Genomic DNA, 13293 nt, shown 5'->3' with positions numbered 1-13293 from the left:
ATCCTCCAGTTATCCTTCAGTTATCCTCCAGTTATCCTTCAGTTATCCTTCAGTTATCCTCCAGTTATCCTTCAGTTATCCTCCAGTTAAACTTCTGTTATCCTCCAGTTATCCTTCAGTTATCCTCCAGTTATCCTCCAGTTATTCTTCAGTTATCCTTCAGTTATCCTTCTGTTATCCTCCAGTTAAGCTTCAGTTATCCTCCAGTTATCCTTCTGTTATCCTCCAGTTAAGCTTCAGTTATCCTTCTGGTATCTTCCAGAACTGGAGTCAGAGAAGCATGTCAGGATGTCTGCTTTTTGTTATCCCAATTAGAGCTGGGATTTATGTTTTTTAAGAGATCTGAATCTTGCAGATCCGTTTACTTTCAAAGAGCTGTTTAAAACACTGGCTCTCCGAAGGGTTTGTCGTAGGGTATTGCCAGTAACGCAGTGTGGTATACATTATTACATTCCAGTACAGTAAGTCACTATGCACAGCCTTATGTAGTGGCGTACGGCCTACAGCTGTACCATGGGACTGGTTCTGTTGGAGGAAGTTTTCTCCGGATGGGAGACTGAGATGAAGGGAAGATTCATCTGAATCTGTGGCTTCCTTAGATAACTAACTTTAACAAATTGTTTTTTTGTAATGTATATGAAGGTTTCTGTTCAGAGACCTGAGATGACTTTTGACTTTTGTTGTGACTTGGAGTTGAATGAATTGTGTTAAAGAGCCATTCATGTGACTTGAGTTCACACCTCTGATAATAAGGTACACATTTTCATCATTTTAGAAAGAAGTAGGAGTTACCTATGATCATGTGATCAAACAGGAAGTGGATTTAAAAACAACACGTTTGACCAAAACTGTAAGATTTTTCATCTAACAGGAAGCAGCAGGTAGGTGGACTCACCCCGGGAGCTGCAGGAGGAGTTATGAGCAGGAAGAAGAAGCACCTGGAGGAGGACACAGACAGGTGAGACTGAAACATGGCTGCAATTCTGTGACTTTTTCACGTCAGCTAGGGTCAAACCAGCAAGTCTGATCACTCCCTGATTACTGGTAATTAGCTGAAAACATGCTGTTAGTTTGTCACATTTTGTTAATAAATCAACAACTTCAAAAAATACTGATGGTGATTTATCTCCAGATTTAACATTTTAAAGAAATGACTGATCTTCAACATCTGAATGTTTGTTGAAAAACTACAGCAGCTTGGTTGTTTTTGGGCTCATTTCCATAGTTGAGAGCTCATTGTTTGTTTCTGTCACGATCGGTGGAGATGACGGAGACAAACCCGGTGTGCAGACTCATCTTAAAAGAAACTAATTTATTTAACTAAAGAACAAACAAAAACAAAAGCTGACGGGGCAGCAAACAAATAGAAACATAAACTAAATCAAAACTAAGTAGAAAGTGAACATAACAAGCGCAGGAACAGAACCAGGAACCAGGAACAGGACGGAAATATGTAACAAACAACAGACTAACAGCAAACAAACATCAATCAATGGACCAGTGAGGTATGGGAAGAATGACCGGGCTTTTAAGACTGGGGATAACGAGGTGAGTGGGAACAGGTGGAATGATTACTGAGTCAGGACAGGTGAAGATGGGCGTGGCTGACAGAGAAGTGAGTGACTGGGGGAGAGTGAAAATGAACATGAACATGAGACAGAATGAAAAGCAAGTACAACCAAATAACACATAAGAAACAACAAAAACCAAAGAACTAAAATCAAAATAAAACAAAAACAAAACCCAGAAAAAAGCCAAATCACCACAGTTTTATCAACTTCAGATCACTTATCTTTTGTTTTAATGCAGAACAGAAACATTCAACCTCATTGAAATATAACCTGTAACCATGGCAACTAAACCAACAATCAGGGAACAGTAAAGTCCTTAGGACAGTAAAAATCAGTAAGAAGCAGAGTTTAATTTGATCTCGACACCACCAGTCTCTACAAACACCAACAACCAGCCAGTTTATTGTTTATTTACCTGAGCCAGAGGTGGATGCAGAAAGTGGAGCAGGAAGTCAGGAGCATCTTCTCCTCAATTTGAAGCTCCACCCACCCTGTCACTCTGACTCCGCCTCCAGCCAGTCCTCACCCACTGAGCTCGCTTCCACGGTGCTGGTCGCCCTGCAGAGACAGACAGGTGTGTGACGCCTTCAAACAGACGACTGTCAGAGCAAATAAAGTTTACAGAGTCGTCAACAGTCAACAAAATAAATGTGCAGTAAAGACAGAAACCTAGGATGGAGGATTGCTGTGAAGTGGAGGCTTCCTAACAGAGACAACTTCTTTTACTAATTGGTATTTTGTAATATACTGATTCTGATTGGATTGGACTATAATTGAAATAATTAGAGTTGAGCTTCGATCTGTTTTGGACTGAACTGGATTTATGATTCGTTACTTCTTTGTACTGCGCCCTGACATGATTGTTGTTGTGAAAAGGTTAAACTGGAAATTCTACAAACTGTTTGGACTGAGGTCTGGGCTTTGACTGGACCACTCCAGGATCTTTAACTGTATTTTGGTCCATCCTTCTTCCCTTTAACTCCGACCAGTTTCCCTATAGTATGATGCTGTCACCACCGTGCTTCACTGTAGAGGTGGAAGGTTTGCCTCAGACATGTTGTCCTTGATGTTTGGTCTCATCTGAGGACAGATCCTCCGTCTCCATGAAGCTTCTAGTGGTCCTNAGGAGGAGGAGGAGGAGGAGGAGGAGGAGAAGGAGCGTTTGGGTTCAAATCGTCTGTGATTGAAGGATCTCTGGACTGGTCGGAGCGAGAACTGAGACATCAGCGTCAGTTTGCATGAAGCTGTATCTCCGAGGACTAGTTAAGACTAGTTAGAGACTAGTTAAGGCTAGTTAAGACTAGTTAAAGACTATTTAGGACTAGTTGGAGACTTAAAACAGAGAAAAAAAGAGGAACTTTCTGCTGCAAAAGTCAGTTTTTTAAAAATGACTGCCTTTTTTTGTGCACAGCTTCTGAAACCTCCGCCCACATCGTACCCACCTTTATGATTAAACCTGTTTTAACTCATATTATTTATCATCGGCGTGGCTTTGAGGCTGGAACACTCGGGGGCTGTGGTCCCAGATGTTTTCTGTAAGGAAGCTCCTCTGCAGGAAACAGATCACAGCTCGAGAATTTACCGAAACTAAAGTGAGACACGTTCAAGACGAGATACGTCATACTACACAAAACATCAAATCAGCAGTCACAGGACAAAGACAAATGCTGCAGTGGTCCTAAACTAACAGAAATAGACCCTTTTGGGTCAGAGATGTCCCTGATGTGGACCCGGCAGGACAACCCGAGGGACAGGGAGACCATGAAGACCCTCAGACAAGTGGCTCTGAAATCTGACCTCTTATCGTCTCTGATGATCCAGGCGCTGGCCTCGGGGTCCACAGACGCATACAGCTGGCCTTCCAGGATCGGGGGGAAACCCTGAACGCCGACGCTCATGTGGTTGGCGGTCAGCTGGAACCGAACGTCCTCCCTGGTGACGCCTTCAGGCGTCCGCACAGAAACTGTGAGGTCTTCTGCCGTCTGCTGCCAGAAGTAGAGCGGATCTGAAATATAAACCAGACGAACGAGCTGGAGGTTCAGGTGGGCCAGGTGATGAAACTGAGAGGAAAATCTGTTGATTTACAGGAAGATGGGCAACAAACAGAGAGAAATTATGACCCATTCCTGAAGGAAAGCTGTGTTTCATAAACAAACTGTTCCAGAAATGAAGCCAAAGCAACAACGTGTTCTATATTTGACAGGGAGGCAGGAAACTAAGAGATGTTCATCGACACTCTTCGTCTGAAGCTGATAAAACAAACTGCTTCAGTGAGAAGTTCCATGTCTCACTGATTCTCCATCTGAGCTGAAAACTCCTCAGGTTTCTGTGACCTAATAATGATGCAGAAACGCTTCATTAATTCAGTTTGAAGATGAGCCAGAAGTCTGAGATCAGATTCAGTCTGTCGAACGTGTTCCTATGCTTCTGCTCTGCAGGACTGAGGTGGATCCAAAGGTTCTTTAATAATAAAATAAAATAAATCAGGACCGTTTCATGTGCACGGCTTGTAAAACTGTATTCTTGGCCGTGCACATTATTTACCACCCATCTTGGCAGCCACCCCACATCTAAATGCTGCGAGCCCCGGGACCGAGCCCCGGGACCGAGCACCGGGACAGAGCCCCGGGACCGAGCCCCGGGACCGAGCCCCGGGACCGAGCACCGGGACCGAGCACCGGGACAGAGCCCCGGGACCGAGCCCCGGGACCGAGCCCCGGGACCGAGCACCGGGACAGAGCCCCGGGACAGAGCCCCGGGACCGAGCCCCGGGACCGAGCCCCCAGACCAAGCCCCAGTACCCAGCCCCGGGACCGAGCCCCGGGACCAAGCCCCGGGACCGAGCCCCGGGACGGGTCAGAACACTGTCGCTTTAAAACCTTTAGAAAGACAGCAGCTGTTAGTCGACTGGATCAAAGGTTGTGGATAAAACTGGGAGGAAACAGAAGATATTAGAGATGAATGTTTGTTCCGTCTGTTTGGAGCTTTAAAGGACTTTTTCCTGATTGGAGGAGCAGAACAAAAGGAGAACATGAAAGAACCCAGAAGGATCCTCAGGTCTCTTCAGAGAAACATAAAAACATCCAGTTCCTTTAATAATCTGCTGCAGAGTAAAAACACAGAACTGTCAGAACACGGTTCTGTCCACACGGTTCCACAGGGTTCCACAGGGTTCCACACGGTTCCACACAGTTCCACACGGTCTCAGAAACATGAAACAAAGACACGAAATAAAACCACAACTCATGGACTTCCAAGAGACTAAACAAGCTACAACCACGGTTCTGTTAGGATCTAAACCCGGTCCTGTTTGGACTCTAAACCTGGTTCTGTTTGGATCTAAACCTGGTCCTGTTTGGATCTAAACCCGGTTCTGTTTGGATCTGAACCGGGTCCACCTGATGAGACCACAAACAGACGACTTCTCTGGGTTTTAAATAAAAACATTCTCAAATTGAAATAAAAATTCTGACTTCTTTAGACGTCTGATGTTTACCGCAGTAAGAACAGGAAATCATGACCCAGAACCGGACCAGAGCCTGCATCCTTCAGTGATGCTGCTCAGCTGTTTCCACGGCAACAAGATGAATCCAACCTGCAGCTATGAGAACAACATGAGGAGGAGGAGGAGGAGCTCCGACAGCTCCAAGGATTCATTCTTTACTCCGAGCTTCAAATCGTCTGAACAGACAGACGGTTCTGTTCAACCCGAACACCTGAGCTCAGACGGCGTGTTGGGGATGACTCTCAGCTACTACCACACCGAGTTTAACTCTCTGTGAAACTGATTAAACTGCAAACATGTTTGTTATTTGGTCGACCCAACAGAACCGCGGTTTCAAACAGAGAGGTCTCTGAACTCTGACCCTTCTCTGTTTCCCATCAGCCCCGGCGGCGCACCTGTCGTCTCCGCCTCCATGGGCTCCGGCTGCTCCACGGGACGCCCGTCCACGTGCGTGAAGACAAACGGCTTCTCCGAGGCCACCATCAGCCCCTTCCCCCGAGGCGCCACGGCGGCGTAGTGAGGCACCGACTTCCCCCTGAGGACCCTCCTCTTCCTCACCTCGTACTTCTTCTCCTCACCTGCGGCGAGGAAACCGAAGGGTTCATAAAAATATCCAAACAAAGTCTGCAGATTACAGGAAAACAAGACTGAATGCTGACTCAGCACTCTCACACACACACACACTGCGGCGGGCGATGACACACATCAAACATCAAACATCACGGAGCTGCAGCTTTAGTTCCACCTGAGGAAGAGGAGCTCTCTGTGTGTCAGTCAGATATTTAATAACTCTGCCCTCAGTAAATGTCAAGAACTTTAATGAGCCTCTCCTCCTCAGAGGGTTAATCTGACCCGAGCTGCCGCAGCTAATATCCGGCTGCACCTTCCTCTCACCCCCGGCAGCGTTGGAGACGGTGATCCACTCCAGAGTCACGCAGTATCCGCTGCCGGTGGTCTCCTCAGGGTCCTTCTGGACGCGGAGCAGCAGGACCTCCACGGCGTGGACACCGGCGAGGACGTGAGAGACGCTGTGGAGGACGATGAAGGGCTCGCCGACGTCCTCGCTGAACAACGGCTGCAGGAGCAGAAGCAACAGAAGACTAAATGCTGAGTCAGCTTCTTGTTTTTGGTTTTTATTTCCAGTATGGTTTCTGTAATCCAACTTCTTCTGAAGACTGTCTGCTGCTTTAGCTGCTCGTATCTCGACTTCAGCTCATTCAGGAGACTTTAACTTTTATCATTTTCACAATATTTAGCTCTATTTACTAATATTTGCCCATAGAAATACACAGAAATCTCTTCAGCTGCTTCAGAAACTTTAGTGTCTCTTCAGCAAACTGGCTCCTTCGGCTACTTTTAGCTTTTAGCTCACCTTTAGCTCCTTTCCCTTCTGCTGTTCTTGTTTTAACTTGAACAAATCATTCTTCAGTGAGCTGGTTCAGCTAGTTTGGATCTAAAACTCACATTTAAAACGTTCTGAATCCCAAAGTTGACATAAAATGAGCTGCTTCTCGTTTGCAGCTGATCCAAACAGTCGTTAAAAGCTTCATCAGGCTGGAAGCATCTTAAAACAGTTAATTAGTTGAACAGTTCTGGAGCAGACGGTGCGAGGGAGAAACCCGTTCTATGATCCAAGAACACATTAACTGGATTAGATTTTAACATTTTACTTCTTTCTGCTGATAATTAAAGTCATCCTGCAGATAGTTTTCAGCCTCAGTCCTCCGCTCGTTAAGACTCTTTCATTTCTGTTTGATGAAATCAGAAACATTTACAGGTTTAGTTTGAATTCTCCAACATCTGAAAGGCAGAAACCTGCAGATATTTTTAATTTGCTGCCGTGTTTTTTGTCCACAGAGCAGCTGTTTCCTGAGGTTAGAGTCTAAAGGTTGCTGTTTTCTGTGCTCGTCCCACACTTTGGCCTTCAGTAACGACAGCTCCGGTACTTACGTCCCACTTCATGTGAGCGCCGTCTCCTCTCTTGCCAGTGCGGAGGAGGATGAGTCGCCCGCCGCCGTCAGAAAGAGCCGCCCAGGTCGGCGAGGTGAGGCTGAGCGAGGCGCACAGGCGGTCCTCGGTCCGACCGGACTCAGGAAGACGGTAAACCTCCGCCGGTTTCCCCAGAGCCGTGTCCTGGAGTCAGACATCAGGAGAGAGACGGGATTCTGTGATTCTCAGGAACAATTCATATTTCTAAAGGGACATTTCTTAGTTTGACTCATGCATATGAGTGAGAATTACCTGTTTCTGTGTCTGTTAGCAAAATATCTCCTGAACCACTGAAGAATGGTCATTTAGATTTCATTATTTATAATCTTTTCTCATCCTCCTGCTGTTTTCAGTCACAGAATGTGTAAAAGTTTTGTTTCTGTAGAGTGAATATTTAAATTTCTCCTCTGAGTGAAATAAATCCAAACATCCCGCGGACTGTGAAGGACAAAGAACCCGACCCGTGGAAACCCACGAGACTTTGCAGCTCGATGTCCTCCACAACCTGAACCGCCGTGTAATTACATGATAATTATCGGTGTAATTAGGGCTGGAATGATTCTCCTTTAATGAAAAACGAATTAAAGAGAGACGGACATCGTTTCGTCGAGTTTTACACAGAAAGAAACATTATCTCTAATTATGCTGAATGAGCTCTGAGACATAAAAGGAGCTGAAAAGGTCTTCAGGATGATTTTCCTGCTTGTCTCACCGCTGAGGCATCAGCAACAAACCGGATCAGAACCGACAATCATCATCTAATCACTGCTGTGAATACTCAAACACCTAAGATTTGATTTACTGAGATGAATCACACAACAAAACAAAAAGACTTTTGTTCCTCTTCAAAGTCTCACTGACCAACTCTGATTTAGCATCAAGAAATAAAAACCTACAATAATCACTCATATTATCCAGAACCTCAGTTCTGTTAAATGGAAATAAAGACAGAACCAATATTTTATTTAACTTAGAGTCTGCTGGCAGCAGCACGTCTGTAAGAAGGTCAGAAACATCTGGAGGAGCTTTTCTAACATCTGGAGGTAAAGATGGGCAGAGGTTCTCCAGGCTGACAGGAACTGACTGAGAACAGAGGAACACTATCAGAATAAAGGTCATAAAATCCTCGACAGAAACCTCTGAGGTCAAAGGTCAAGGCTGGTTCTGGTTCTGTTCTGCTCAGGAACACTTCCACAGATGCTGCTTAAAGCTCTATCAGGCAAAGAAGCAGCCAGATGTGAACAGATGTGTCTCCTCTGGAGCAAAGAGGAGAACTGTTCTGAGGTCAGACGGATCCAAGTTACTTTCAACATTTCACCTGTTTTCTTTGTTCCATTCTGAAAATAAAATTAAAATCACTGCGTCCTGTTTTTATTTACATTTTACACATTTAATCTGTGTTTATCTGCAGACATCTGTACAAGGCCTCCACCTGCTGGTGCGTTCAAACACACCTCAGGGAGTCCGCAGCGCCTCTGGGCTGGGATCGATGCAGCGGTTTCTGCTTCATTTAAAACAAGGAAAAAAGATGGATGCAGAGATAAAAAATGTCAACAAAACTCCTGAGATACTAACACTGAACTAAGTTAGATGTGATGTCTGTAAACTAACTAAAACTTGTTTTTGTGACTCCAGTTCCTGACAGTTAGTCTGGAGTTCCTCAGGGCTCAGTGCTCGGACCAGAACTCTGTCCTTCATGAAAGTCTTTGTTACGGTTTCAGAAGAATAAAGAAAAACTTACAAGAGTCACGGTGAGACTGAGGACTCGTCCTTTGCAGTCCACAAATAAAACACTGTCTTCACACCACGGGTCTAGATGCAGGTAATTAAACATGCCAAAAGCCCGCATGTGCTCCAGGGTGTAGTGAGAGTCCTTCAGCTTCACCTCCTCCACCTCTGCAGCAGGGAGGACAACAAAAGGTTGGACCAATCAGAAACACAGCACTTAGTTCTGCTGCAAACGCTGTCATTTGATCCATGTTGCTTTGAGTCAAAGGTTAGTTTTCTAAATTTAACTTATATCGTCTCAAGTTTTCCCTAAATGTTCAGATATTTGACTGAAACAAGTCAGAGTTCAAAGAAAGACTTCAGAAAGTCTGAAGAACTGTTGATCCAGACCCGTTTAAAGAATAACAGGAAAGTCTGGATCAAGAAAATCCAAAAGGATGAGGACTGGGTCTGGATCTGGATCTGGATCTGGATCTGGACCTGGATCTGGATCTGGACTCTCAGCTGGCTTAAATATTCAAACATTTCAGAAACAACTTCAACAACTATTAAGCTATTTGCATCATTTATAACTCCTTATTTTGTTTCCTGCAACATATATGACATAAATATGTTATTAAATATATATATTAGGAGTTTTGTGTTTAAAGCTTTTAATTTTAAACTTTGCTGCTGTGACAAACAAGTTCCCCTCAGAGGATCAGTTTGTATTATAATCTTAAATAATTTACCCTATGAGGAATCAGTTTATGGAGAATATTTAAAGACTCCTAACCTGTGAGGCACAGTTAGGCTCCTGATTATAAACCGTATTTATAATGTCTACAGTTCTGACCCAGATCCAGAACATCAGATCCAGTCTGAGCTGAATAATATCACTTACTAAACTACTTTTTATTTACTATCTAAGTAAAGAGAAACAAGCTTTAAATGGTTGGGGTAAAAAGGACTTTTTAAAGCATAAAACCAGTTCAGTTAGCAGATGCTAAGCCTCTCACCAGCATCCAGCTCAACGTTGTAGGTCGGTATGGGGTCCAGAGACAACCTGTAACTCTCAAAGTTCGGGTCCAGAAGGTCTCTGTTGACCTTTAACGAGTAATTAGACGCTGCCATGATTTTAAGCTTTAATTATTTGATTCACGAGTCAATCTCAGCCCGAGCTGCAGGTTAATATTGATGGAAAAGGCAGCAGCTCACACGTTTCCTGTTTATGTTTCACACGGACACATTTTAAAGCGGACCTCGCGGCGCATAATGGGAAGTTGAATTTTTAAAATGTGTTTCTTTTAAAACATTCATTTTAAGATGGTTTTAATTCAGCGTTCATATTTATTTACGTTTTGACTCCATTAATAAAATGTATAATAATCTTTTTTTAGAGAAAATGAAGTTCTTTACTGTCGATCGGTTCTAGGCGGAACCATTATTCTTTGAGACGGTCCGGATTTGATGTTACCCCGCTGATCCCTCCAAACAAAGGTACGGTAATAAGGATTACTGGCTAATTTAAAGCACTTGTGAGTCTTTTCCTCACTCTGTCTGCTTTAACCTCGCCCTGTCCGGTTCCGAACAGATCATGAGTAAAGACTACCAGCTGAGAGCCGCCATAAACCAGAAGCTGATAGAGATGGGGGAGCGGGAGAGGTGAGCTTCCTTCGGCTGCACAGATTCATCCTCCGAGCAGCAAAACTCCCCTTTATTCCGCATGTTTCCTGTGTGTGCAGGCTGAAGGAGCTGCTCAGGGCCAAGCTGGTGGAGTGTGGCTGGAAGGATCAGCTGAAAGCTCACTGCAAAGGTACTTCTTCACATTACACATTTTAAGACTTAAATAAAATGAAATAACAGCCAAGTTTACATCTATGGATTCACATCTGGGGCTGAGGTTAGCTTCTCTGAGTTATTAATGTTAAGAACATCTGCTAGATGCCCCTCAAAACGCACTAAAATCTCATTTTCTTTAACGTTCACAAATAAAATAAAGGTTTCCCAAACCATAAGCTGTATTTTAAAGAACCTGCTTTAGTATATTTTAATTTAGTCCAGGTTTGAGCAGCTAAAGTTGGATCAAAGATGATCAAGACACTAAAAATTCAGCGGACTAGCCCTTTAATGAACAGCCACTTGAAACCATCTGGACTTAAACGAGGTAAATCTAACCTCTGATATCGAATCAGCAGCACCTTGATTGTTTTCTGAGCCGTTCTGTTGTAGATTAGCTGCTGTGTTTGGGAAACTGTTTCAGTTTTAGTTCAGTAAATAATAAACTGAGGTTGTTTACGTCAGTTTAACACCTGATGTGTTGATCTGTGAAACCTAAATGAGTGCAGCTAACGTTTCAACGCAGCTGTAAAAGTGACGTTTCTGAATGTTTGTGTGCAGATGTGATCAGAGAAAAGGGCCTGGACCACGTGACGGTGGAGGACCTCGTTACAGACGTGACACCGAAAGGCCGAGGTAGTGCACGGCTAAAACACAACAGCAGGGGTGTGTCGGTGTGTGTGTGTGTGTCTGTTTCAACACTCTGCCTGTTGTTCTCTCCCCTGCAGCTCTCGTACCGGACAGCGTGAAGAAAGAACTCCTGCAGAGAATCAGAGCTTTTCTGGTTCAACACGCAGCTCTGTGAAAAAAAAAAAAAGACTTTTTATTTCTTTTTTTTAGACTTCATGTTTTTTTTTAATTTACTGTCATTTTTATTTAAATCCAGACTGATGTTTTGTGACTTTGTGTGATTGTGTTTTCATTTTGTTCTGCTGCTGTTTTGGAAATAAAAGTCAAAATAAAAGCCTGCTTCCTGCCTGATCCGTCAGTTTCCTGTCAGACAACCTGAGGACTGATTTGTTCCACCTGTAGGATCCGAGAAGTTATGACAGAAATGTTTTTGTGTTTCTGTCACAGTTAATGACGGGCCTCTCAAACTCGTTACTTCTGTTTCTGAAAAACCCGAATGTTTGTTTCAATCTGATCCAAGCCCGAACCGTCCCAGAACCAGGCATTTGGACTCGTCTTTCTCTGTACAGTTACATAGTCCCAGAGCATGATGCTACCACCGCCGTGCTTACCAATGGTTCCAGTGTTCAGCTGGAGCTTCCGTCTCAGACGGCGGCCGCTCAGTTCATCATCCACCTCAGAACCGGGCTTTTGGACTTGTTTCTGACCTCCTTTTCCTCTTTGGTCTTCCAACAAAGATCTGGAGTCCAGATTCAGGTTTTCGCTGATTAAAACCACCTTTTAACAGCAGTTTCTAAGTTGCAACACGCTTTTAGAAATAAAAGAAGTAAATAAAGTTGAGACATTTGACTCTTGAAAATAAAATTTAGAAATCTTTGTATTTGTTCATCTCTTTAATAAAACTATTTTCTGGAGGAGATAAAACTCGTGTCTAATCAGACGTTTGTAGCTGTTCTGCATATTTTCCTTTCAGGAATTCTTTTTTTCTGTTTTCGTCAGAAGAAGATGCTCTGATGTTTTCACGTCTGATGTGACTGAACCTGCTGGACAACATGTTTGCCTTTGTTCCATTTTCTTTTAATTTCAGACTTGATTGAAAGACATTGTGCAGGCTTTAGAAAACACTGTGACAGGGGCTTATTTAAGCTTTGGGAGTTGAGTTTGTTGAGTTTGTTGTGTGGGCAGCGTGAGAGCTTGCGTGTGTGGGCCGGGAGAGGATGTTCTGTCTCCACACTAAACACTTCTTGGTATCTGAGAGAAGGACAATCATGTAAACACCTGCTCTGTTTCTGTCCTCTTCTGTGTCCTAAATGAGAAGACCAGACAGGACTGTGATAATGATCGACATAAAAACAGGATTTTTGTACAAATAAAGTCACAAACAAACAGGAAACATGAGGACAGAGCTCAGATCAGCTGAGGGACAATCTTGGCCAATATTCACTGAAAATAAATTGACTCTCAGCAGATTTTAGTGTCTATGAAGCTGCTTCCTGGTAAATCACAGTAACATTTATAAAAACATCCTAAAATCACGACACTGCTCTTACCTGAGCAGGTAAGAACCGATGATCACATCGCTTCTCTTCCTCTGTATGAAAACAGCTGAAAGAAACTAACAGAACAAATTTATTCCATCATTAATAATTAAACATTTTCATTATTAAAGCTCACTCCTCATCTTCTTTGTTTGAACTGCAAACACATTTCTGTTATTTTGTTATTGTTTCTGCACATTTATTATTAGATATTTAAATTTCTTTATGAGGTAAACAAAGAAAAGCAACAGTTTGTGGGACAATATAAAGTTTTATAAACCTGACCGTCACTCAGGGTTGATATAAAAACTCGTGAAAATTTAACAAATTAAACATTTGAGGAAGAATACTCCATCAGAACCCGACCGGATGTTCTGTCTGCCGTTCCTCATCCCAGGTGGGCGCCACCTGCTCCACCTGTCCAGGATGAGCTCAGACTCCTCCCACTCCCAGGTGAGAGGCGGAGCCCTGAGCACCTTATAAAGAGCAGGAACACCTCTGTGAGTGTAGGTCT

The 13293-nt window shown here is 43.6% G+C and overlaps 2 protein-coding genes across 2 annotated transcripts in view; one reads left to right on the top strand and one right to left on the bottom strand.

Moving 5' to 3' along the window:
• Positions 1 to 10014, bottom strand: part of nudcd1 (NudC domain containing 1) — a 36657-nt gene extending 26643 nt beyond the window's left edge. Inside the window, exons 1-6 of the mRNA XM_017438517.3 lie at positions 9792 to 10014; positions 8807 to 8961; positions 7027 to 7209; positions 5971 to 6151; positions 5472 to 5654; positions 3369 to 3576 (exon numbers count right to left, since the gene is read on the bottom strand). Coding sequence (XP_017294006.1) covers positions 3369 to 3576; positions 5472 to 5654; positions 5971 to 6151; positions 7027 to 7209; positions 8807 to 8961; positions 9792 to 9906 — 1025 coding nt within the window. The 5' untranslated portion in view covers positions 9907 to 10014. The remainder of the gene's footprint in view (positions 1 to 3368; positions 3577 to 5471; positions 5655 to 5970; positions 6152 to 7026; positions 7210 to 8806; positions 8962 to 9791) is intronic.
• A 133-nt stretch (positions 10015 to 10147) lies between these two features.
• On the top strand, positions 10148 to 11428 carry LOC108249252 (transcription and mRNA export factor ENY2). The gene is made up of 5 exons (XM_017438519.3): positions 10148 to 10272; positions 10367 to 10437; positions 10518 to 10588; positions 11173 to 11247; positions 11340 to 11428. The coding sequence occupies exons 2-5, from the start codon at positions 10370 to 10372 to the stop codon at positions 11414 to 11416; spliced, it is 291 nt and encodes a 96-aa protein (XP_017294008.1). The 5' UTR covers positions 10148 to 10272; positions 10367 to 10369; the 3' UTR covers positions 11417 to 11428.
• The last annotated feature ends 1865 nt before the right edge of the window (positions 11429 to 13293 follow it).

The sequence above is a fragment of the Kryptolebias marmoratus genome, linkage group LG5 (genome assembly GCF_001649575.2).
Source record: "Kryptolebias marmoratus isolate JLee-2015 linkage group LG5, ASM164957v2, whole genome shotgun sequence".
Taxonomy (NCBI): Eukaryota; Metazoa; Chordata; class Actinopteri; order Cyprinodontiformes; family Rivulidae; genus Kryptolebias; species Kryptolebias marmoratus.
The sequence above is the reverse complement of the archived record's forward strand: the minus strand, read 5'-3'. Positions and strand labels throughout refer to the sequence as shown.

Bases quoted from the DNA above. Each gene is read 5' to 3' on its own strand.
- LOC108249252 (XM_017438519.3), top strand. From the start codon at position 10,370: ATGAGTAAAGACTACCAGCTGAGAGCCGCCATAAACCAGAAGCTGATA. The intron at 10,589-11,172 runs GTACTTCTTCAC...GTTTGTGTGCAG, and splicing joins GCTGAAAGCTCACTGCAAAG to ATGTGATCAGAGAAAAGGGC. The intron at 11,248-11,339 runs GTAGTGCACGGC...TCTCCCCTGCAG, and splicing joins CGTGACACCGAAAGGCCGAG to CTCTCGTACCGGACAGCGTG.